The sequence below is a fragment of the Cervus elaphus genome, chromosome 22 (genome assembly GCF_910594005.1).
Source record: "Cervus elaphus chromosome 22, mCerEla1.1, whole genome shotgun sequence".
Classification (NCBI taxonomy): domain Eukaryota; kingdom Metazoa; phylum Chordata; class Mammalia; order Artiodactyla; family Cervidae; genus Cervus; species Cervus elaphus.
The window spans coordinates 49,744,613-49,769,856 of record NC_057836.1 but is presented as its reverse complement, the minus strand read 5'-3'; the positions used below and the strand labels follow the sequence as shown (position 1 = coordinate 49,769,856).

The window sequence follows — 25,244 nt, the reverse complement described above, 5'->3', positions numbered from 1 at the left end:
TCCACTACTGTTTCATAAGCAGAAAGCTTGGGGCTTTCACATATGATGTCTTTTGAAGAAGTAAAGTCGCTCAGTCGTGTCTGACTCTTTGCGACCCCATGGACTGTAACCTACCAGGCTCCTCCCATGAGATTTTCCCGGCAAGAGTACTGGAGTGGGTTGCCATTTCCTTCTCCAGAGGAACTGAACCCGGGTCTTCCGCATTGTAGGCAGACACTTTACCGTCTGAGCCACCAGGGAAGTCCTTTTGAGCAAGGACAAAATAATCATTGTGTTGAAATCCATCACTCCCAAAGGATATAGTATAAAAATGTTTGCAGGATACCCAAGACCCTCCTTCCCAGGTAGACACCTGCCTACCTCCCTCCATCTCGTCAGCTTCTGCCACTCCCTGTCAGGACCCCTATGCCCACTGATGCCAGACTGTTCACGGTCTCTCACTATCACACACACACACACACACACACAAACACACACTGCTGTTTCCCACCTCCCTGCTCTTCCCTCTTTCTTTACTCCCACCTGTCTGACCTACCAGGGCCCCTCCAACTCATCAGGCAAGAATAAACTCAAATATGGCATCCACGTTGCCTCCTTTCTACCTCTTACCGTACTAATGGATACTGCATCACAGCACTTTCCCACTGCGTGGATATATTTGCTGACTTACATATTTATTTCCTCTGTCTGGACTGTGAGCCTGGACTTAGGTAAAAACTGATTTTGGAACCAGACACCCCTAAGCAGATTCCTGGATCTGTCCCTTACTTGCTGTCTGACTCTAGGAGAGTTGCTTACCCTCCCTGTGCCTCACTTCAGTCAACGGGAAAATGTGAATAGTACGTACTTCTAGAATTTGTTGGGGGGTGGTTATTGATATCAGGAATTTTAAATGCTTATAACAAGGCCTGCCTTTTCACTCAATAATAGTTACTCTTGTTGGTTTCCATACTACTGGACCCCAGGGCCTAGCACTGAGCCAGACACACAGACACTCAAGTGAACCAGAATGTGCCCCAGGCCTGGGCCCCCTGTCCTCCCACACCTCGTCACCGGCTGCTAGAAGCTCAGCGCCCCCCACCCCCCAGTTCCTTTTTGGCTCCTTCAAGTCCAGCCAGACCTCTCTGATAAAAAGAAGAGAGAAGCAGGAGGGCAGGGAGGAGGAGGAGAGAGAACAGCCAGATAAAACTGGCTGCTCCCAAGTCTGCTGGCCTCGGTGCACCCTGCAGCTTGGCTCCTGCTGGGGATTTCAGCCTGTTGTGCACTCTTCATTAACAATAAACTCTGGAAACTGGAAAACCTGCCTCAAGATGCACGGCTTAGCCCCAGAAAATGACAGAGTGACAGGCCCTGGAGAGGGCAGTGGGTTTTCTAATTTTAAAAGTTGGGGTGGCAGAGCGGGTTTTGGGGGAGGTAATTGAGGGGGAGAGACGGAAAGTACTTTGACAGGGAAATAAACACGGAGCCTCACACTTCCAGCAAGCCTGATGCATGCTTAAAGGAGGCCGAAGCCACTGGTCCCTTCAGTGACCAGCAGAAGGTGTGGTCACTGGCCGCATGCAGACAAAAGGCCTGTGACAGTGACCAGACGTGTCCCTTTCCAACTGGCTAACTTGGTATCAAGGAGGTATAAACACAGTTCTGTTTGACATAGTTCAGTGTGCCAAAGAGTTTACTAAACAGCTTCCAACAGTCAGTCCTGCTGCTCCTACCTCTAAAATAGACCCTGGTCCTGTCCACCTGTCTCATGTTCCCAGGCATCCCTTTCCTAATAATCTCCCCCAATCCTTTCACTCTTGTTCCTTTGCTGACTGTGTTTGGAGGGGCTGGGGAACAGTTCTAAATACATGTTTCATGGAGCACTAGTCCCACAAGACATCCAGAGGAATAAAGGTTTCCACGGTCAAACATCGATAAAATATTTGGAAAATGCTGATACTTGATCACCCCTGGAGAACCTGGCTTCTTTAACCCTGAGTTTTGCAGGGTGATTTGGCCATTTCAATATTCCTACTGAACTAACTAGGAGCCAGTTTGGGAAATACTGAATGAATGAGGCAAGAGCCCCACTGTTGCCGGCAGGGCTGGTGGGCAGCCGGGTTAAGAGAACTGCCAATGTGACCAGGCCTGGCTCTGGAATCCCACTCTTCAGTCCTCCAGCAGGAAGCAGCTGGAGTCTCGCGGTCGACGCCATGACTGCAACCCTGGATAAGGTGACTGCAAACATTTCTAGACTTGGAGCATCAGTGATTCATCAAGGAGGCCATGTAGTGTTATATACGAAGCTTTCTGAGCCTTTCCTAATAATAGCAGCATTTATGGAAGACCTACTCTGTGCAGGCACTGTGCCAATATTGCATGAATTATATCACATGGCTTTGGTCTGTTCTGGGATAGAACATGACTATCCCTGTTCTACAGATGAGAAAGCCCAGGTACAGTGAGGTTAGTGACTGCCACGGCCACAGAGCAAATATAAGGCCTGAGCCCTCGAATGACTGCACACTCCACGCTCTTAGCCCCTATCCTACTATCCACATACATCAACCTCTATGAACCTCAGTCTCTTCATCCGTAAAGAAGGCCAGGAACCTCCTCACACAGTAAGGGGGGATTCAGTGAGCTCAGGGGCCCTAGCCGCCAAGCACCGTGCCCAAGCCCCTGCTCAGTCACCATGAGCTATTCTTGTAATTATTCTGTCTGCTTCGTAGGCAGCTCTGGCAAAACAAAACCCTAAGACTTTCCTCTTCTCCCTGGCATCACTCTTTAAAACATGCGGTGGCTGCTCCAGAATCACAGGATTTTCAAGCAGGAAGAACCTTAGAGATCAGCTATTATTTTTCCAGAATAGCCCAAGATTTATCACATATAAGAGCAAGGCCTTGGGAATTCGTCCTAAAGAATGACCGGCTTCCGCAATCCCAGCCCACGGCTGGGGTTTGCCCACTGTAAGGTCTCTATCAGCCAGGTGATAGGAACACTCTCAGCCATTCTTCTGGCAAAAAAGGGCCGCTTCCCTTGGGCACTTTTACAACTGGTTATTTATAAGCCCAGAAATCTCGTCTGTGTTTATGTTATTAGTCACTAAGCAAAAGCTTATTTTCCACCAGTTGGGAAGGGTTTCCTTTCTGAAAAATGAAAGCCTGTGTCTCTTGGCCAGACAGTTTTACCCAGAAGCCTGGTGGCTCCAGAATGGTAAGGAAAACTATGGCCCTTGACAAGCCAGGCCTACCAGGAAAATTAAGCCCCTGAATAGAAGCTGAGCTCAGCTTGAGTCAGCCTACAGTGTGGGGCCCGAGGCCATGTGGTACAGACCCAGGTTTTTAACAGAGCAACAGAACTTTACAAAGCAATCATGGGGGACAGTGGAAGAAGTCTTTACCAAGGTAAGAAGGGGAGGAGACACCAGCCATCGGAAGCAGCAGCATGAGTGAGGGGGAACCAGGAGCGTGTTAAGCAGGATCACCAGAGTGGACAAGTGCCAGGGACTAAGACAAGAGAAAGAAGGAACAGGCTATGAAGAGAACACAAAGCCCTTGAATGCCCACAAGGAGCTCAGCAGACATGTGATCGAACATTGCCAAGAAAAATAAACAGATGAACAAGGGATAGGGTCGCATCTAGGATCCTGGACCCATGAAACAGTGCAGGATTTCATCACATCACCCCGAGACCTTCTCCAGACAGTGATCCCTCCTCCCCTAGAAGGCTGATCCATAATCACTGTGCATGGTTCAGTCGTGTCTGACTCCTTGCAACCCCATGGATGGCAGCCCACCAGGCTCCTCTGCCCATGGAATTCTCCAGGCAAGAATACTGGAGTGGGTTGCCGTTCCCTTCTCCAGGGCATCTTCCAGACCCAGGGATTGAACCCGGGTCTCCAGTATCACAAGCGGATTCTTTATGGTCTGAGCCACCAGCAAAGTTCATCATAATCACTGTAGTGAACATTTATTGAGCAATTACTATACGCCATGGATTGTCACATCCAATCCTAACAATCCTATGAGATTAATATTATTCCTACTTCATAAATAGGGGACCAGCACTCAGATCAAGAAACAATGTGGCCAGCACCCTGCAACTACCCCCTATGTCTTCTTCAGTCACTAACCATCTCCCCAAGGATATGTATATAGGCCACTATCACAGATTAGTTTTGGATTTTGAGTTTTCTAGAAGTAGAATCGCAGCATGTAGTATGTTCTTTTGTGTATGGCTTCATTCGTTCAACATTTGTAAAATTAATCCATGCTGTTCTATGGAGTCAAAGACTGTCATCCTCACTGCGGTAGAGTACTCCGATTTGTGAATGGATCCATTCTGCTGGTGAGAGACATTTGGGTTGTTCCCAGGTGAGGGTCACTATGAACCAAGTCGCTATGAACATTCTTGTGTTGTCTTTTGATGCTGCTCTGTATGCATTTCTGTTGGGAAGACAACCAGTTAGGATTTGATCCCAAATGTATGTGACTCAAAAGCGTACATTCTCGTCATGACTCCCCACCACCTTCCTCCATCATAAGTTTACCCTCCTTGCCTAATACTCAATAAAGACTCTCCTTCATTAACCAACATCACTCCCTTTTCTGAAAATACTTGTTTATCAGCCTATCTGAAGCATTTATCTGAGCATCTTGCTACATGATAAAGGGGAAACAAACATAGCATAAGACATTGTTTTTTGGAGGAGTTGCTATCTAGTTGAATAAAACTGCAGTCCTAATGAGATGGATGAAGCTGGAGCCCATTATACAGAGTGAAGTAAGCCAGAAAGATAAAGAACATTACAGCATACTAACACATATATATGGAATTTAGAAAGGTGATAACGATAACCCTATATGCAAAACAGAAAAAGAGACACAGAAATACAGAACAGACTTTTGAACTTTGTGGGAGAATGTGAGGGTGGGATATTTCAAAAGAACAGCATGTATACTATCTATGGTGAAACAGATCACCAGCCCAGGTGGGATGCATGAGACAAGTGCTCCGGCCTGGTGCACTGGGAAGACCCAGAGGAATCGGGTGGAGAGGGAGGTGGGAGGGGGGATCGGGATTGGGAATACATGTAAATCCATGGCTAATTCATATCAATGTATGACAAAACCCACTGGAAAAAAAAATAATAATAAAAAAAAAAAAAAGGAAAAAAAAATTGCAAAAAAAAAAAAAAACTGCATGCATGCATGCATGCTAAGTTGCTTCAGTTGTGTCTGACTCTTTGCAACCCTATGGACGGTAGCCCACCAAGCTCCTCCGTCCATAGGACTCTCCGAGCAAGAATATTGGAGTGGATTGCCTTTCCCTTCCAGTACTTACAATTAAGGGCTAACCTGTGAGATACAGACTTTAAGTATCTAGATGATCAGAGAGGAAGATGGGAAAGGCATTCTAAAAGGGCCTGCAGAGATTCCTAGAGAAAACAAGGGTGGAACTGAACCATCAAAACGCCTTGCATTCTGTTTGCACAAACTGGTTTTACCATTGTCTCAGCAAATCCTAAAATATCCAGACTCTCTCCTTTTTCTCCTACTGTTCCACAGAAGGGCCTTCTTTCCAGACACTCACTTGAAGTATTTGTCCTGTTTTCTGTTTATTTTCCATTTCAAGGGAGAGTGGAAATTGGTTACTATGGTAACAGCTACTTCTCCCAATTAATTCTGAATTTCATCAGATGTTGAGTTTGACAGTCCAGTTCTGCCTTCTGATTGCCTGGCTTTCACAACCTCCCTAATTACCCGACTCCTAACCATTCCCTCCTGCTGCCCTCAGGGTTAATAACACAACTTGTAGAACTTGAGAAAATGCATATGATAAAAACAAAGCCCTGGCCTGGGAGAAACGCTGATGAGTGAGATCTTGGGATTTCAACCATCCACTGGCTGCCTTAGAGCCAAAAAGAGGCCATTTAGGAAGAAAATGGGCTTGGGAAGGGAGAGGGTGGGAATCATTTAATGTTCCATGAGAAGCAGGTTATAAAAATTAGAAGCTATCATTCTGCTTTACATGTAACCTCAAGAGAGGCAGGCAGGATTTCCATGGTGGTCCAGTGGTTAAAAATCTGCCTTGCAATGCAGGGGATGTGTGTTCGATTCCTGGTCAGGGAACTAAGATCCCACTTGCCTCAGGGCATAAGCCCACATGCCACAACTAAGACTCAATGCAGCCAAATAAATTATAAAAAAAAAAAAAAAAAAAAAGAGGAAGGCTCATTTGTTAGTTTTAAGCAAAAAGCCAAGGGCCTAAAATGGATCAGTCAGAATTCTTTTCACGCCTTTGCCTTCCATTAGCTCCATTTTCTAAATCAGTTCCAGGATGCTGCCCTTCCCTCCGTGGTGGGGCCTCCTCACATTGCCAGCATTTTTATTACTTTCCTAAAACCTCAGACCATTCCACTCCTCAGGGATGCTCTTTTATTAAAGTTCAGAAGGACCCTCCCAGAAAGCCTCTTTCTTTTTCATTTCAGAAATAGAGTGATCTTTCCTTTGCAAGAATTGTCTGCAGCCTAATTAGGTCATTTAGTCAATACAAGATTCATTCTTCAAGAGTTCCCTCCCCAGAACTAAATTTCAAACACCTCATGGGCTCACGGCTTCATAAAATGGTCCTCTAATCCCTTACATCAGAAAGCCTAGGGCAGTGAGAGTGAGAAAAATAACCTGAACTGGCAGCTCTCCCATTGCCCATGAGTTGGTCAGAGTTGACTCAATGTGTTTCCTGGTTTGGACAATGAAAGGCTCTTTAATTCACTCATTGTCTTTTCTTAAACCAAAACTCTGGATGTTGGCTGGCATGCCCAAGGAGAACCAGAGCCAACCAGGCCACCCACAGCCAGCAGTGGACTCCACAGAAGGCAGATGAAATAAAAGAAAGTGTATACACCACCTAAGGAAGAGCGGATACAAAAGGCTGGCCAAGAACCATTCATCAGTGTTATCTGAGGGGACCAAAGGTAAACACCGGGATGGCAGGAAAATAGCCAGCAAAGAGGGGTTGTGTGGGAGAAGGACGTCAATCAGGGCACCATGGTGGACCAACTATTGGACTCCATCCTCCTCCAATGAACTTCTAGAAAAAAGCATGCATCTTCAGTTTGGGCAGTGAAGGGGTAGAAATCCCATCCTCTGTGAAAACAACCTTCATCTCCCTCCCCTGAAAATCACCGTAGCGGACTTCTCTATATGGTTTCATTCCACCTTTTTTTTAACTTTCTATTTTGTATTGGATTCCTTCAGGATCTAACTTGTAGAGTCTGAGATTTCTTTGATTTGGGAATATGTGCTCTGTCCCCTCCTGTAATTCCTGACAGTGGGTTCATCTGGTAACATGCGGCTCCGAGATTGCTTTGGAACTCCACTGGAAACTGAAGAATGGACTCCAGTTAAGAGAGGAAATCAACCCTGAATATTCCTTGTCAGGACTGATGCTGAAGCTGAAGCTTCAATACTTTGACTACCTGATGCAAAGAGCCAACTCACTGGAAAAGACACTGATGCTGGGAAAGATAGAAGGCAGGAGGAGAAGGGGACGACAGAGGATGAGGTGGTTGGATGGCATCACCAACTCAATGGACATGAGTGAAGGACAGGGAAGCCTGGCATGCTGCAGTCCATGGAGTCGCAAAGAGTTGGACAAGACTGAGCGATTGAACAACAATTCTGTATTGGAGTATAGCCCTTGGACTGCAAGGAGATCCAACCAGTCCATCCTAAAGGAAATCAGTCCTGAATATTCACTGGAAGGACTGATGTTAAAGCTGAAACTCCAATACTTTGGCCACCTGATGCGAAGAACTGACACATTTGAAAAGACCCTGATGCTGGGAAAGATTGAAGGCGGGAGGAGAAGGGGACAACAGAGGATGAGATGGTTGGATAGCATCACTGACTCAATGGACATGGGTCTGAGTAAACTCCAGGAGTTGGTGATAGACAGGGAGGCCTGGCGTGCTGCAGTCCATGGGGTCACAAAGAGCCAGACATGACTGAGCGACTGAACTGAACTGATAGCCAATTAACAGTGTTGTGATAGTTTTCAGGTTCATCCTGCCCTTATCACGTAGGGTGGAGAAGTCAGACTTGCAGTTATCACCTTTCTGGTCCTGGTCACCGCCTGACCCTCCAGGAGAGGCTCAGGACTATCTTTCCAACCCTAAATCTGAGTCCGCTTCATTGGACAATAGGGTGCAGCGTTTAAGAGCCTGACTCCCAGAGCCAGGCCACCTGGGTTCAAATCCAGGTCTGCCATTTACCCAGCTGACTTTCCTCAGCAAGTTACTTCACCTTTCTGTCCCCTCAGCTTCTTCATCTGTTAAATGGAAGCTTCTAACCTCATTTTAAGGATTACCCCAGCACACAACAAGTGAAGACATGCCTGGATCAAATCCAGGATTATTATGAATCTGTATTGGCAGAATCCACTCCTGAGATTGCATTTGTGCCCTTGGATAGTAGAGGGGTGTGAGAAGACAGGAGATCGTGAACTAACACTCAAAGGCATCAATACTCGGCAAGCCTGACTCTCTTAACTAGGGTCCATTCTTCAGTTCCCAGTGGTGTCCCAAAGCACCGATATCGATCTTGGAGTCACACCTACCAGATGAACCCACTCTACAGAATTACTGGAGTGGGCAGAGCACAAATTCCCAAATCAAAGAAATCTCAGACTCTGAAAGTTATAAGTTACAGTTCATCAAGTACAATGCCCCTTTCAGGATCCAAATGCCCCTGTAGGGTATGATCATTGTAAAGATAAGTCTCCTACACTCCATGAGCCTTCCTAATACTTGCAGCCTTGGCAAATTTACAGAGACATCCCAGTTCATTTCAAAAGACTGTATGTTACATGGCAATACAGTTCCTTTTTTTTTTCTTTAAAAATTAGCTTCAAGTACAAGTGGTATTATTTGAGGCACTAGAAAATATTGAATTCCAGGAAACCCGAGAGGGCGAGGTTGGACAGCCAGGGAGTAGCATTCGCGTTCGGTTGTTTTATGTCTAATCTCCAGCCTCTAGAAAAATGACTTGGGTGTAATCAAATGAAAACAATGAAAATAATACACTTGAAGGTCAAATAGCTAACTTCATAGGAAACTCATTAGAAACGTGACTGGACAGATTCATAGCCCAAGAGCTCGTTCGTCCGATTCTAAGTGAAGAAAACTCTCTGGGGGCTATGCAATTGATGAGGGGGTGGGTCCTCCATTTGGATCCAGTCTGATGAGAGAGACTTCATGTGGAACTTGTGAATCTGGCAGCAGAGGGAGTGTGTTAAAATACTCAGCAATTCGCCATGGGTTCAGAAGAGTAAACACAAGCATAACACACCACTTTGCCAAGTTCAACAAACTGTTTCATGGGGCTCTGAGTCCCTGATGAGGGCAGCAACCAAATGGCTGAGGAAGGAAACCCAGGCCCAGAGGTATCGCCCACGGCTCACTGGTGACGACTGCCAGACGCACGTTCTGCTCTGGAATCCACTGATGACAAATGATCGGACCAAGACAACCGTTTCCTCCTAGCTGGAGGATCAAGCCAATCTTTCTCAGCCTGGCCAATTAAACTGAAATCTCTAGGGGTGGCATCAGCATTTCTTCTTACAAACACCCCATGAGATTCTAATGTGCATCCAGAGCTCAGAATCACTGACTTGGGCAATCTGGCCTCAACCCCACCACCACCCAACAGAAGTTTCTACTCCAGCCAGCAATGACCTCTCAGATCTCTAACATCACATCAAGAATAATCAGTATGGCTTATTGAGCATGGACCTCAGACCATGCTTAGCAATTTTATTCATTATCTTTTCTTTTAAAATTTTTTTAATGTGGACCATTTTTAAAATCTTTATTGAATTTGTTACCTTACTGCTTCTGGCTTTTTTTTTTTTTTTAATGCTTTGATTTTTTGGCCATAAGGCATGTGAGATCTTAGTACCCCAAGTAGGGACTGACCTGCATTCCCTGCGTTGGAAGGTGAGGTCTTAACAACAAGACTGCCAGGGAAGTCCCTCCCCATTAGCTTAATCCTCACAATCTTATAAAGTAGCTAGCTATTGACCTCATTTTATAGCTAAGAAACCAAGCCTCAGAGAGGTTAAGTCACTACCCCAAAATCACACAGTAGTAATTGCAAAGCAATTGATTCATTCAACTCTAAGCCCATTTGGACAAGAAATACATACTTACCCTACTAGACCAGTACCTGGAACATAGGTGCTTAATACATTCTTGTAAAATGAATGAATGAATGAATGACTACGGAAATGAAGAACATGGGGTACTATTAGTGACCCACAGATCTTGTTAGATCAATTCAGTCATCCCCTGCCTTCAAAAGGGCCAAAGTCCAGATCTGATATTGCCTGAAAACCCTAGATTAAGGTTTTTTCTGCCAGAGGAGAAAAGTGTTAATTGCTTCTACTACAGGTGTTTCCAAACCATTGATGCTCGCAGCTCAGCCCTGCTTTGGTTTCCAATCTAACCTACTGAGCAATGGTTATTCTAACATGATGCTTCTCAAACTTCAGAGTGCATTAGAGTCGCCTAGGGAACTGGCTATTACACAGCGCATCAGGCCCAGCTGCAGGGTTCTGATTCCGTAGGTCTAGGGCGGGGCCCAGGAGACACTGATGCTACTGGTTCTGAGTCTCTGTCAGAGAACAGTGCTCAGATGTATTATTCGGCTGTTTACTGGGATCCTGCCACCCTCAAGGGTTCTTTTCCAGGGCAGCAACAGTTTCTGCTGGGTTTGTGGAAGCACGTTTTATTGGCCCAACTATCTCTGGCCACAAGTTGTGAGGGAGGAGAAGGCAGGAACACCCTTCATTGAAGCCTGGATTTTTAAAGCAGTGATTCTTCACTAAGAGACAAGCAAACTCTTCACCCTCTGAGCCCTGGGAGAAGCCCATATCCCCTTCCAGAAAGATCTAATGGAATCTCAGAAGGCACAGTTTGCTTGAGAAAGCATATTATGTTTCTAAGAAGCTGGAAGGAGCTTTTAACTGATGTAAACTCATGCAAGACGTCTCCATGGTAGGAGTTCTGAGAACTGAGTAGAATACAGTCTCTTTCATGCCTTCTCATGGGCAGCAGGTTTAAGGCAGATGGAGCCAGGCCATGAAACTCGCATGATTATCAAAAGAGACACATTTGCTTGCGATTTTGTTTCTGAAGTTTTGAGAGACTCTCCCAAAGGCAAGCAATCACAGCTGACAAATGCCAAACAGCCATCCAACTTTGTCCCAGAAAGCCAGGCTCCCTCTTACCTAAGACAAGGGATGTGATGAAAGGGCTGGCCAGTTCTGGAATATCACAATGCAAAGGGCCAAGAGAGAGATGTAATCTTACAGGGCCAAGAAGAGAGATTTCCAGGAACAAAAAAACCGAGGGCATCAAAGTGAAAGCTGCAGCCCAATCTCCCCCACTCCCCACCTTTTTGCTTTTACATGCATGACTGTTACCAGATGGGGTGCTGATTCCCTGAAGTGTTATGCAGCAAGACACTGCTACATGGTTTTGCAGATTTGAATCTCCGGGGCTTTAAAAGGGGAAATGGGGGTGAGACAATGTGCCTTTGATGTTTGAACTTGGGTCCTGAAATCAGAACCCCAGGCAAAAACCGTTTTTATCTCTTCCATCCTAGGCAACCAACTTGAATGCTCAGGCGGGCACTTCCTTTTCAGCTATTCTTTCCTTATTGTCAATTACCTCCCTGCTGAGAGAATGGAATCCCTTTGACTGAAAACAGGGGTCCATCTTGAGACGGGGCCAGTGATTTCTTTCTTCCTTTTCTCTCTTGATTAGGTTACCCTTAGCATCACACGCCAGAAGGTAGATGTCTATCCCCTTTTATTTACTTAGCATTAGGAGCCAGTGATGGTTTATGTTTACACAGAGTTGACAAATTTGAGGGTCAATCACATTCACCTACCGGTCAACACGAGAGTAACCCTGGGGTCTGGTTCAAGAAAGAAACATTTGAAAGGAATTATTTTTGAGATTTGGTGACCAGCAGCACTGATTCAGTGAAGTTGCAGATTTTATGAGCCTGCAGGTATTGTGTGATGGTGGTGTAGTCGCTAAGTCATGTCTGACTCTTTGCGACCCCATGGACTATAGCCTGCCAGGCGCCAGTACTGTGAATAGTATACAAATAACTTACATTTCCATGAACTAATGCTCAGAAAACACTTGACCAATGAGTTCACCAGACTGGGGACCCAAGCTTCTTCTTGAGATATATGCAGAATTATTTTCTAAGGTACACACCAGGCTGAGATTGAATGCTCTCACATATTTAAGACAGTAACCACTATGAAGGCCAAGAATTTTGTCATGACTGCTATTATTGTTTCTGGTACTGCTGCTGTTGCTAGGGTATGTCTTGTGTGTATGTTTGTGTGTGTGTGTTTTAAATCACAAAGGTCCTTGTTTAAGAAGAAATTGTAAAGTTCACCTGGCTAATGTCCCAACAGCCACTTAGATGCTTGGGCACTGATTTTTCACTCCAAAAATTAATGCATCTCAGCACTAAGCTAAGGCTTCTGATTGGCACATCAAAACAATCAGCTGTCAAGAAGAAGGTTCCCCTTTCACTCTGTGAGCTGCAGAGAGACCAGTGTATTAACTGATAAACTCAGGTTTCACCACCATTGCTGTCATCACATTGCCCCTGCCATGCTCCAAGGTTCAAAAGAAGGGGGAAGAGGCCAGGCTGAGGGGGATGCCTGGAGCACAGTGGTGGGCTGCAGAACCAGCAAAATATGACATGAGGTCGGAGATCCAGGGCTGAGGACTGGCAGAGGAAAAAAACAAATGGGTAAGAAGAACTTTGTGCTAGGGCCATCAACTAGTCAACATACTCAATATTATAAGCTGAATGTGCTGTGCTTAGCTGCTCAGTCATGTCCAACTCTTTGCAACCCCATGGACTACAGCCCGCCAAGCTCTTCTGTCCATGGGGAGTCTCCAGGAAAGAATACTGGAGTGGGTTGCAATGCCCTCTTCCAGGTATAAGCTGAATATCCTCCCCCCGAAAAAGTTCGTATGTCAAAGTCCTAAACACCTAGCCCTTCAGAATACAACCCCATTTGGAGTCTTTAAAGAAGTGATTATGTTAAAATAAGGTCATTGGGGTGGACCCTAATCCAAAATGGGCTTCCTTGGTGACTCCGTGGTAAAGAATCAGTCTGCCAATGCAGGAGATATGAGTTCAATCCCTGGGGGAAGGTCCTCTGGAGGAGTAAATGGCACCCCACTCCAGTATTCTTGCCTGGGGAATCCCATGGACAGAGGAGCCTGGCGGGCTACAATCGGTGGGGTTGCCAAAATGACTAGTGACCTTCTAAGAAGGAGAAATTTGGATACAGACACATACAGATGTGAAGATACACAGAGAAGACAGCCATCTACAAGCCAAGGAGAGAGATCTTAAAAGAAACCAACTCTATCCACACCCCAGTCTTGGACTTTCAGCCTCCAAATCCAAAATAAATTTCTATTGTTTAAGCCGCCCAGTCTGCGGTAGCAGCCCCGGCAAGCCAACACACCCAGCAAGTCATGAATCTGCCTCAGTTTCCACAGCCACAACATGGGAACACCTGGGCTGATCACCTCCTGGGTAGGCTGCAGGGATCAAAACAGAATAGGTATGGGAGAGCTCTGTGAACAAGGCAGAATTCTACAGATAACATCAGGATGTCTAACCTCACTCTAGGCGCTGCATTCTCGGGTCCTAGACAGGGGACAGATAAAGTCACAAGACCTGGAGACTCTGGGGTCACAGGCGGGGGGGTCACAGCTGGAACCACACTTTGGGGATCACTTGTTCCTAACCCCTTGGGAAGGGAGGGGAGCTGCCCTCCTCCACAGTTATTTAGTGGATGTGGGAGAAAAAGGACTTGTGTGGGAGAAAGGAAAGAGAACAGAACAGAAACTGGAGATCTCCAAGAAATTAAAAGGAAAAAAAAAAAGGCATATTTAAATTCCTGGGAGTTCTCTGGATTAAAACAATACCTTTTATTTGCAAGGTACACTGCTGGTCACAAAACTCTTAAAGGCAATATAGTTCTTTTTAACCTATCTGAGGTCAGGAAGGGCTTCCCTAGTGGCTCAGACAGTATAGAATCAGCCTGCAATGCGGGAGACCTGGGTTCAATGCCTGGGTTGAGCAGATCTGGAGAAGGGAATGGCGACCAACTTCAGAATTCTGACCTGGAGAATTCCATGGACTGTATAGTTCATCCTTCTCAGAGTCTGATGAAAGCTATGCATTCACCCCCTACCTATAGAAAAATAACTCATGAACTTAACACATAAAACATTATATACCAACATGGTCCCATCCTGCAATAATGAAAATGCTCTATATCTATGCTGTCCAATATGGCAGCCACGAACCACAAGGGGCTGTTGAGACACTTGAAATGTGGCTAGTGTGACAGACCAACAGTATATTTTATTTATTCCAATTAAGTTTAATTTAAATATCCAACTAGGACTAGTGACTTCTGTTTTAGACAATACAGTTATATACTATTCCAAAGGATTTACAGACCTCTGCTACTCACCCCTGAAACACCCTTGTCAATAGACCCCACATTAAGAACCACTTGGGATGAAGCTGACACAGACTTCACATCAATGACCTTTTGGAACCTACCTTGTATATGTATGATCTCATTTAATCCTGCTGCCAAACCCTAGGAGAGGAGTAGAATGGCTATCCCCATCTTGTAGGTACAGTCACTGAGGCACTGAAAGCCAACCATCCTGCCCAAAGTCTCATGTTGAGTATGAGAACTCAAGCTCTTCCTTGACTCCCTAGACCAGTTCAAAGGGTTTTAGAAATTGAAGCCCTAGCTCTCACCTCAGGCCTTGGTAGAAATTATTTCTAGTCACCCAAAGAACTTTAATTCATGCAGATACCCATCTTTAAAGTTACAAGCAAAGGCTTCTCTCCTGGAAGCCACCAGCAAGGGCTGAACTAAGGCCATTTTGACCTTGATAATAGTATACAATTCCACTGAGGTTCATCTCTGGCTTTCCTTTGGGAAGCGGATAGACTCCTGTTTCCCATTCAGCCTGAAGAATTCCCAAGGCCAAGGAGGGCATGATGCTAATGAAGAAGTAGGCTTCTTGATGCCAGATTTCTGTGACCACAAACTGTCTCCCAAATAAAGAACTGGAAACTTCACGCTGGATTAAAACTCTGCCTTCCCGGCAAAGAAGCCTTCAGCTCGAGGCCAAGAAATCTCAAACACAGAAGTGTGCACAGAGCACGTGACCCACACTGGTCCATGCCATGCACAGTGGCCTTCAGGTTTCCATGTTTCCATGGCAACTGGACCACAATGGGCAAAAACACTCCACATTTAATAAAATTCACTTCCATCCTGCATTTTGTATCAAGACTCACTTCTCACTTCTGGAAATTCCCCTCAATTACCAGGCATATTCAGATTTGTTTCTATCAGCCTGGAATTCTCCTTTTATCAACTCTTCCTCAGGCTTCCCTGGTGGCACAGTGATAAAGAATCTGCCTGCTAATGCAGGACACGAAAGAGATGTGGATTTGATCCCTGGGTCAGGAAGATCCCCTGGAGTAGGAAATGGGAACCCACTCTAGTTCTTGCCTGGAGAATGCCATGGACAAAGGAGCCTGGTGGACTACAGTCCACGGGGTCGCAAAGAGTTGGACACGACTGAGCACACACAGGCATGCAATTCTTCCTCAAGAAAAAACTCCCTTCAAGGCCCAGCCTGGATGCCATATATTTCCATGAAAACTTCTAAGCTTAGGTCTCCATGGTCCCAGAATATATTATTTACATATCTATAGCAGGCTCTTACATTTCTAACAAACCCAATTTATGCTGATACTTCTGGTCCAGGGGCTGAAATCAGAGACTCACTGCAAGAGATGTTTGTAGAATGAATAAATGACTGAATAAACATAAATTTCCCCTAAAACCTTATCCCCAAAGGCCCCAAAAAATGAGCTTTAGAAAAATCAAGATAAAAGATATTACCAGCACTTACTTCTAGATGAGGAGCAAAAATAGAAATAGCAGGGGGCAAAAAAAAGAACAGCAAAAATCAAAAGGGAACCAGAAAAAGGAAAATTTGAAATATCAGAAAAACTTTAGGGTTACCATCTGGTTTCCTCTTAGCCCTTACTGTATAAATTATGATGAAGAGATAAGAAGTTAAAAATAGGTTTATTTTTCTGAATGATGTATTAAAAATATTCTGTAGAACTGTTTTGACTCAGTAAGTCCAAGACTAGGACTATTTCACAAGAAAATAATCAGAAATGAATGTAAAAATGGTCTACAAGGAAAGCCATTAAAAGCCATGTTTATTATAAGCAGAAATGTGAAACGATTTATATATTTGACAAAAGGAGATAGAGCCAATAAATTATGGTATGCCCATAAATGGAATACTATAAAGCCTTTTTAAAATGTCCTTATAGGGGAATATTTATTCACATAAGAAGAGATGTATGATATAAAAAATGAAAAACAATAAAGCTAAAACCCAGTATAAACAGTATGATCTCATTTTGGATAAAAAACACATACAGATATAGAGAAGTAGATACTAATCTAAGTATGGATGCAGAGCTATTTATCTAACTAATAATTATGTTAAATTTAAGTTATATTTTGATCATTTTTGCAATAAGCACATGTTGCTTTTACAATTTTTTAAAGGATTTTTTTTTAAATGTGAGAAGTTTATTTCTTCCTGTGAAGGACCACAGAAGTGAAGCCTGAGCACATATATAAGCTTTTTCCGTCCCCATTTTTCACCAAACACCAACAACGTAAATTCTATTTGTAAAATATCTGTCACACCATCTGATCCCTCTTCTTTCTTGGTATTTCTTGGACCTGCTGGAAATTCCTAACTCAAAAAGGCTAACTTTCAATAACTAATGACATCACCCCTGAAGCGTCAGCTTTGGGGAATGACATTTACAACAGATTCACCATTACTTGGCCACCCAGAAAACTGCCATTTTCCAGAAACCATGGGTGTCTCACACACTGGCTGCCAATAAGGTGGGTTGCTTAGCAACTGCCAAGAAACGGGAAGATGGAAGAAGGCACCAGCCAGAGCTATTTTATGACCAGAGTACACTGTGCTACATGTGTCTGGTTGCATTCAAGGTAACCAAATAAGAGATAACACCCGGCTATTTTTGCATCATGAGGAAAAATACTTGGCTCCTGCCCAGAAGGGCAATTACCTAAAAATCTTGGCAGGCCCCATGGTATGAGAAATGGTAACTGATACGGGGGTGAAAAAAAAAATCACTGACCTTCATAAATACTGATGATATGAGGATGGTTGAGGGATGACATGATCTCAATCTCTCGTCTGATGTGAACCATGTCTTGTTCATCCTTAATTTTGTCCTTACGAATGGATTTTATAGCCACCTATAAAGTCAGGAAATGAAACGTTACTCAGAGAACTAAACAGATGCAAATCAGCCATTGGGAGAGTTTGGAAAATAAATACAGATGTTACTTGTTGGCAGAACTGACAATAACCAAAACAAAACTTCGAAATACCCCCTATCATGTCTTTCATTTATAGCAAAAACACCCTTCTCCAGACAACAGAAAACATCAGATTTTAACAGCCTCGGTTTGGGATGGTGTTTTCCGCCCCCTCCCCCCACAAAGCAAAGGGCTCCTTCAACAGGGCCAGGTTCATTTACTCTAGGAATCCTGATCCTTTTTGAAAAAAAAGAAAAAAGGAGAGCTTGGTGCACAGGAGGTCGGTGACTAACACCAAGAGATGAAATTAGCACCAATCGGCCCCACCGTACAGCTGCCACAGTGATGAACAGAAAAGGCCTTATTGCATGGCCTGTCTGGAGGCCAGTTCTGATTAAAGCTTGGATTTTAAGACTTTTAGCCTATACTGTGCTAATGCAATTGCTCAGAAGCCAAATCCTCCCTACATCCTTCCTCTCACTAAGGCACCTTTGATAGCACGTGATATGACCAAAAGGCTCTGCTAAAGAAAAAAAATCAGAGTAAATCCAAGAAAACAAAGCTAGACTCCCTGCCTGGCCCCAGTTGATCCCAAAGCTCTGTGCCAAAGTCGTCTGCAAATCCAAACTGTAGAGAATTCCCAGGGCCACGACACAGAGCACTTACTCAAAAGAAACACAGAAATTTTAAAAAAAAATTTTTTAATTTTTTTTTAATTAAATGACAATGGGAATCTCATAGGGAAAAACTATGTTTGCCAGTGGATTCATCGCTGCTCATAAACAAGTTGGTTGGTAATTTCATCTGCCCTGGCTCTAAGGGGAGCAAAAACTACTTTGTTGGGGGCGGGGGGCGGGTTATCCATGGGTAAGAAGGAAAGCTCGCCAAGGGTTTTGCTGCCAGCTCTGAAAGCCTGCTTAGTTCCCTCCAAACTGGTCCTCTTGTGACCTCAGCCCTCAACTAAGCACTCTTTCTTGGAGGAAAGGAAGTAAAACCACCCCTCGGACTGCAAAGGCATAAAGCATTCTGGAGAAAAAGGCCTTGTTAGCAGCCGCCCAGGGTCACACCTTGACTATATCTCAGAGTCAAGCAGGGGCAGTCTCCGCAGGAATGCACTCATAGCTTTATGAACATCTGCAACTTCCGACTTGCAGCAGATACCCATGCAGCCCTAGACACGGAGATGTTTCCATAAAATACAACCAGTCCAAGAGAACTAGGAAACTCATTATTCTTGATTTTGCTATGTGTTGGTTAGATCAACCAGCAGGTCCCTGGATTTCTCTTTTGCAGAACTTTCCCCAGTTGTCATTACATCCATATTGGTGTCATTACTACACTAGTGGGGATCTTATTCACTGCCTGAGCTCCAGAGCTTAACAAGAGGCCGGGCACATGGCAGGCCTGAGGAAACACTGAGCATGGGCAGAAAGGGAGAGGGAAGGAAAGGGAAAAGGAGGGAAGGACAGTGGAGAATGGGGAGGCTGATGCTACTGGGTGGCTGAGAAGCCAGACCAGGGAAGTGACAGTTGAACTGAAGCACAAAAGGAGGGACCATTCCAGTCGAACGTCGCCACCAAGACAGGAATGTTAGGTTGATGGCTTAGGATTTCTTTGCATCCTACCTACGGGGGCAATCGAGGAATCGGGAAAGCAGAGGAGAAATACATGATGCCCTGCTATAAATCCAGGGGCAGGCAGCATCTGCCCTACACTGTGGGTGGACCACATGGCTGGAGACAAAAAGAGGCTGCACAAAGATGAATGAGCTTCCAGCCTCAAGGCCCCCTTTCACCAGGGTGTCAGGGCCCCCAGCTCACCCGGGCCCTCACCTCAGCCCCATTCAGGACACAGCAAGAAAAGCCTGCCTTTGCTTACGTCAAATGTAAAGACATGACTGGAAGGCTTTATTGTATCTGAGCGGGGCCTGCAATGCTGGGAGCCTGCTCTGGAGGAAGCCGACAGTGAACACACGCAGGCCAGGGAGGATGTGGGTGGCTCTTGGACCAACTCCTGCATTCCTTTATGAACTAAAGATGGGCTGAGGGGAGAAACCACCCCTGTGATTATGGAGCAGGCTGAACTTGGCCTTGAGGAGGCCCTATTGTCAAATGACAATAGAAATAAATTCTTTCACCATTCAGGGTCAGGCAAGGGTAGTGGCATTCTCGGGGGTAAGAAAATAATCCCACCTGTCAATCTCCCCAACAGTGCAGCGAGAGGCCGATGGGCCCACGGCATATCTGCCAGGCGGATGCTTCCAGCCCAGTGTGGAAAGGAAAGTGTCCGCATTCTAAGCAAACCCCACTCCAGCACTGAGCAAACTAAAAGGGCTCCATAAATGTTAACAGCCGAGGTGGCTGTCCGTCTACAAAAGCTTCCCTCACCATGTATGACAAAACCCACTACAATATTGTAAAGTAATTAGCCTCCAACTAATAAAAATAAATGGGGAAAAAAAAAAAGCTTCCCTCATCTGACAATGAGTCTTCTATTGAAAGTGTAAAAGAGGGCTCATCCTGCCCCTATGTCAAAGGCATAGTGGGAGACAAATGCTAGAAATCTCTTGGAACTGTGCAACTGTCAAGGACAGAGGGAAGACATTCAGTTCAACTCCCAAGAGCGGCGTGATGACTCACCCAAGGTCACAGATCCAATTACTGGCCAACCATGAGAGCAATAAGGATAAGAATAATAGCAGGCATTCAAGAGGCACTTAATATACGGTACAGACATCAGACCGTGGTTCTTCACATCCTTATCGTTCAGGCTTCAGCTCCACGGTCCCTTAGGGAGACCTTCCCCGACCCTCCAGCCGCTTAGGCCACTCGTCCCCTGCCCTCCCACTCCCTTCCCGCACAATCTGAAATTGGCCTGCTGCATATTCAGCCGGAAGCCAAATCCAGCTACCAAGATGTTTCCAGAGGAAACCCAGAGAGCTCAGAACGGCTGTCACGTTTTTGAAGAGTTGTTTAAAGAGGAGAATGGGCTCATAAATGCCGCTCCTGTGACGTAGCGTGGTGCCTCCTCTGTGGAGTGGAAGGGTATGAACGGAGGGCCGCACAAGCGCAGCAGTCTGGCAGGACGGGTGAGGACACGGCTTCCAGTCGGGGCTGAGCCACGTGCCAGCCGTGTGACCTGCCTCAGGGGGCACAACCTCTTGGTGCTCTTGTTTCTTCATCTGTCAGGCAGGAAAACACAGCACTGTCTCACAGGTCCTTATGAAGATTAAATAAATGGCTCAGAACACGCCTGGCCCAGGACAAGTGCTCAGTGAATGTTTAAGGCAGAGAGAACGCCCCATAAATAGAGCCTTCCTTCCTTACCCTCCACGCTGGGAACACACTTCATTCCTCCTGCTTCCTCATGGGGCAGCAGGAGAAGGTCTAGGGAATAGGGACCCCCTTTTGTTCTCACAGTGTGTTAAGGGAACGAGAATTTCTCTCCTGGGTCTTTAAATTGTACCCTCAGCGGAAACGTCCAGAAGCTCAGAGCAGCTGGGCTCACGGGAGCATCATGGCTCCTGAGTCTGAGACCAGACAGGAGGAGGAACAACTGGAATCCAAAACACAGCCTCAGAGCTGTTTTCCCTTTCTTTTTCCAGTGGTGACCAGGTAAACACGGGAATCAATGTTCCCGCTTGGAGACAGAAGCCTGACTCGTGGCATCCACTTGCGCCTTTCTGGATTTTGACTGTTCGTGGACTTAATCCTTTTGAGTGCCCGCCTGGGACCGAGCACAGTACTGAGATGTCATGATGCAATGTGATTCTGCCCCAGCCCTTGGCGGGCGGGGGATGAGGGGACAAGGGCAACAAGCAAAAATCACACAAGTATCTACATGATTACCCTCATGGCCAAAGGCTACCAAAGAGACCCACAGATACACGATGTTATGGAGCAAACCTCCTCTCCAGTTTTCCTCAACCCTCACCCATATCTCCCAGGTGGTTCAAACGGTAAAGAATCTGTCTGCAATGCGGGAGATGCAGGTTTGATCCCTGGGCCATGAAGATCCCCTAGAGTAGGAAACAGCATCTCACTCCAGTATTCTTGCCTAGAGAATCCCATGGACAGAGAGAGGAGCCTGATGGACTACAGTCCATGGGGTCGCAAACAGTCGGACACAACTGAGCAACTCACACACACACACATATCTACAAAGAAACAGAAGCAAAGGGCCCAGCAGGAAAAGACTACCAAACGTCTGAAATCATAAACCCTCCAAAAAAGGTTCAGTTTGTCCCTGCAGCAGTTGGAGAGATTTCACTGAAGCTGGGAACCCAGGTGTTTGAGCCCAACACACAGCCCGGCCCCTCTCCTAAGGGTTCCCAAGTCCAGACAGCACCGTGTGCCTTATAAAATGGTCTGCTTTTAAATAAGGCCACCCTATCATTTAATGATTAAACCTTATGGCTGTGGACCTGCAAATTCTGCCCCGCGGTGCCTGCCTGTTTAAGAGGCAAACAGCCCAGCCAATTCTGACCCCTTGTTTAATGTAACAGCCTTCTCTTCTGCAGGGTTCGTTTTTTCTTTGCTGAATAATCACCCAAAACCACCTGCTCTGCAACCACTTTTCCACAGCGGCTCCTGTGAATGTTAAGAGCTCAGGGATGCAGGCGGGGCTACGCGGAGCAAAGCAGTATGATGAAAGCTCAGGCTTCTGCTGACTGGGTGACCTCAGGGGAACCCAAACCTCACAGATCTCAGTCTCCTCATCTGTAAACTGGAGTCAGCAAGTCCTAACCCTTGGGGCTATTGTAAGGAGGGGAAATCATGTAAGTAAAGTGACTGGTACTCGGGAGTTCACTCAATGGCAGTGACTATAACAAGGTCTGTCAGGACAATACAGTGATACCGCATCTTGGGCCACATTTAAAGGCATGACAAGCCCACAGGATATCATCATATAGACTTCCCGCCTGCCGATTCCTCCCACATACATCCTCCCCTTCCCCACATTTGTACTGAGGCAAGAATAGGTGAAAATTTATATCCACCCTGCCTGCCTACAAAGAGCAGGGCAGCCAGCCATCTTCTTGGCCTGCTTCAAAATGAGGAAATCCCAGGTAGACTGCATATTTGACTCTCTAACCAAGAGAATCACTGCCCTGCTCTCTCCACAGCCTCCTCCCATGATGCTCATTGATTGACACATGTCAGTCTGAAGAGAGGGTTCTAGAACAGTGTCTGTGAAAGGGGTTCTGGGTTTCACATCAAAAATGAAGGTTTTGAACCCAAAGGTCTAAGATGGAGCCTGGGATTCTGGATTTCTAGCAAGCTCCCAGGAAATGAGCCAGTGATGTCAGCCCAGGGACCACATTTTGAGGAAATGAGCCAGGAAATGAGCCAGTGATGTCAGCCCAGGGACCACATTTTGAGGAAATGAGCCAGGAAATGAGCCAGTGATGTCAGCCCAGGGACCACATTTTGAGGAGCAAGATCTTAACGCTTTGTCTTGAGCCTTAATATTACCAACTTTCTTAAAGCAGTAGCAATATTCCTAATAACAACAGCAGCTGATATCTATAATGTGTTAACCAGATGCCAATGGACCGTATCTCATTTAATCCTAACTACAATCCTAATCCCCACTGTACAAAGCCACCAAGTCACCGAGAAGATAAATATTGCCCAAAATTCCACAGCCTGTAAAAGACGAAGATAAGATTTGAACCCAGGCTGGCTGAGCCCAGAAGCTGCTGATTCTTGAGGTTATGGATAAAGCTGGGGTGGACAGCAAACACGACAGGTGAGAGAATTTCTCCGAGGATCCCAAAGAATCTCCAAAACCCAGTGTGATGAGCATCCTCCAAGCAGATGAAGTTTTTGTACGGGGTCCCATGTGAAGTCCCAGGGAGGCAGGACTGGGGGACCAAGCAGCAGGGAAGAAATGGGGCCATAAATATGGCATTAGTCACACTTAGTGAGAACAAGTTTGAGTCCTGCTCCAGCAATGGGAGCTGGCTGCTTCCTTGCCATTCATAGATATGATCTCACACCCGGCCACATTCCACGGGAGCTGCAGGGCACTGCGTCAGAGGTAGCTTGGGGGATCTTTTCTTACCAAGGGGCCCAGAGGCCACTGCAGTGGGAATGGTTAGCCAGGTCAAGTTGGAGGCCAGCAGAGGTGGGGGTTCCTGCCCTGGTCTGGCTGATGGTCAGAGTTCAAGGCCAGGCACCACTCCTCATGGGACCCATGGGTCCAAAGTTCCCCAGGATCACCAAAGAGCTCCCATTCAGAAAGGCTATGCCCAGCCATGACCATGGTGATGCCAGCCAGGAGGCCACCTTCGAGCCAAAGCCCCTGATTCATTAAATGACCCCCAGCATTTTGTGAGGAGTCCGGCCAACTCAAGACAACACTCACTCCTGCAAGTTGCCGTGATGCAACCAGCCCCGCAGGGACCCAAGCCAGCTCTGCCGCAGGGCCTGTGGGCCTCTTCCTCTCTGGCCTGTTGATTCATGTCGATACATGGATGTTTTTTCAGACAGAAGCAGGTTAGAAGCCAAGAGTTGTATCAACAGGCTCGGAGGAGACGCGCCCTGATGCCAGGGAGCACGGCATGCGTAAGAAAGAGCTTTTTCTTCAAAGAAAAGCATCCTACCATTTGCCGCCACCAGCCCTTTAATCGTGCAAGAGGTTCTGAAAATATAATCCTAAGTAAATCAGCTCTCATTCTTCAATTTATCAAAATTCCCCATAAAAGATGCTGTTTCCTCAGACAACACTGATTTTTTTTTTCCTCCTGCCATGAAAAATGTGTTCTATCTCTAGAACTAAAATGGCAAACCAGACTTTGATTTGACCAGGCCAGGGCCGGCCTAAGAGGACCTCAGAGGGCCCGGGGACACGTCTATCTACTTGTATAGCCATCCCTGGTTCCGTGCCTGCCCCCTCAAGGGTTGAGCAGAGCATGTCATCATTACACGTGGCGATGCTGCAAGGGGAGTGGAATTAATGACTAACAAACTGAGGGCAGATTTATACTCCCTGCATGGCACTGAGGTTTGTAAACAGGAGACCGTGGCCAGGGCTGATGAGGTAGAAAGCAAAAGAGCCACCGATGGAAAGCTAGTGCCAGCAGCGATGCCAAAGCGAGCCATGAGCCCGCCCCCAGGGCACAGTTAGATTCCAGGGGACTGCACTTTGCCAAAGGCTGGCCGGCATACCACCTGCATCAGACCCCCTGGTGGGGAGGAAAGGGGATGCTGATTGTTCAAATGCAAACTCCAGGGCCCGCCTCAGACCTACTAAATTCAAGCTTGAGGGCAAGCTATAGGCACCCAGGTGATCCTGCAACACTGATGTCTGAGACCCACCACCTTAAACCGCAATCAATGTGGCTAGAAGGGCACTCATTCCCTAACTATGCAGGGGACTTCCCTGGTAGGCCAGTGGTTAAGACTCCACCCTCCCAAAGCAGGGAGCACGGGTTTGATCGCTGGTCAGGGAACCATAGGGCTTCCCAGGTGGTGCAGTGGTAAAGAATCTAGCTGCAATCAGGAGATGCAAGAGACACAGGTGTGATCCCTGGGTCAGGAAGATCCCCTGGAGTGGGAAATGGCAACCCGCTCCAGTATTCTTGCCTGGATAATCCCATGGACAGAGGAGCCTGGCGGGCTATGGTCTACAGGGTCACAAAGAGTCGGACACAGCCAACCACATACACACAGAGAACTAAAATAAAAACGGTACACCCAAAAATAAAAAATAAATACATAAAA

General features: G+C 46.1%; 1 protein-coding gene across 1 annotated transcript in view; it reads right to left on the bottom strand.

The window, feature by feature from the left end:
• NUAK1 (NUAK family kinase 1) overlaps positions 1-25,244 on the bottom strand; it is a 74,575-nt gene that overhangs the window by 24,760 nt on the left and 24,571 nt on the right. The window contains 1 exon segment of the mRNA XM_043882501.1: positions 17,334-17,454. Coding sequence (XP_043738436.1) covers positions 17,334-17,454 — 121 coding nt within the window.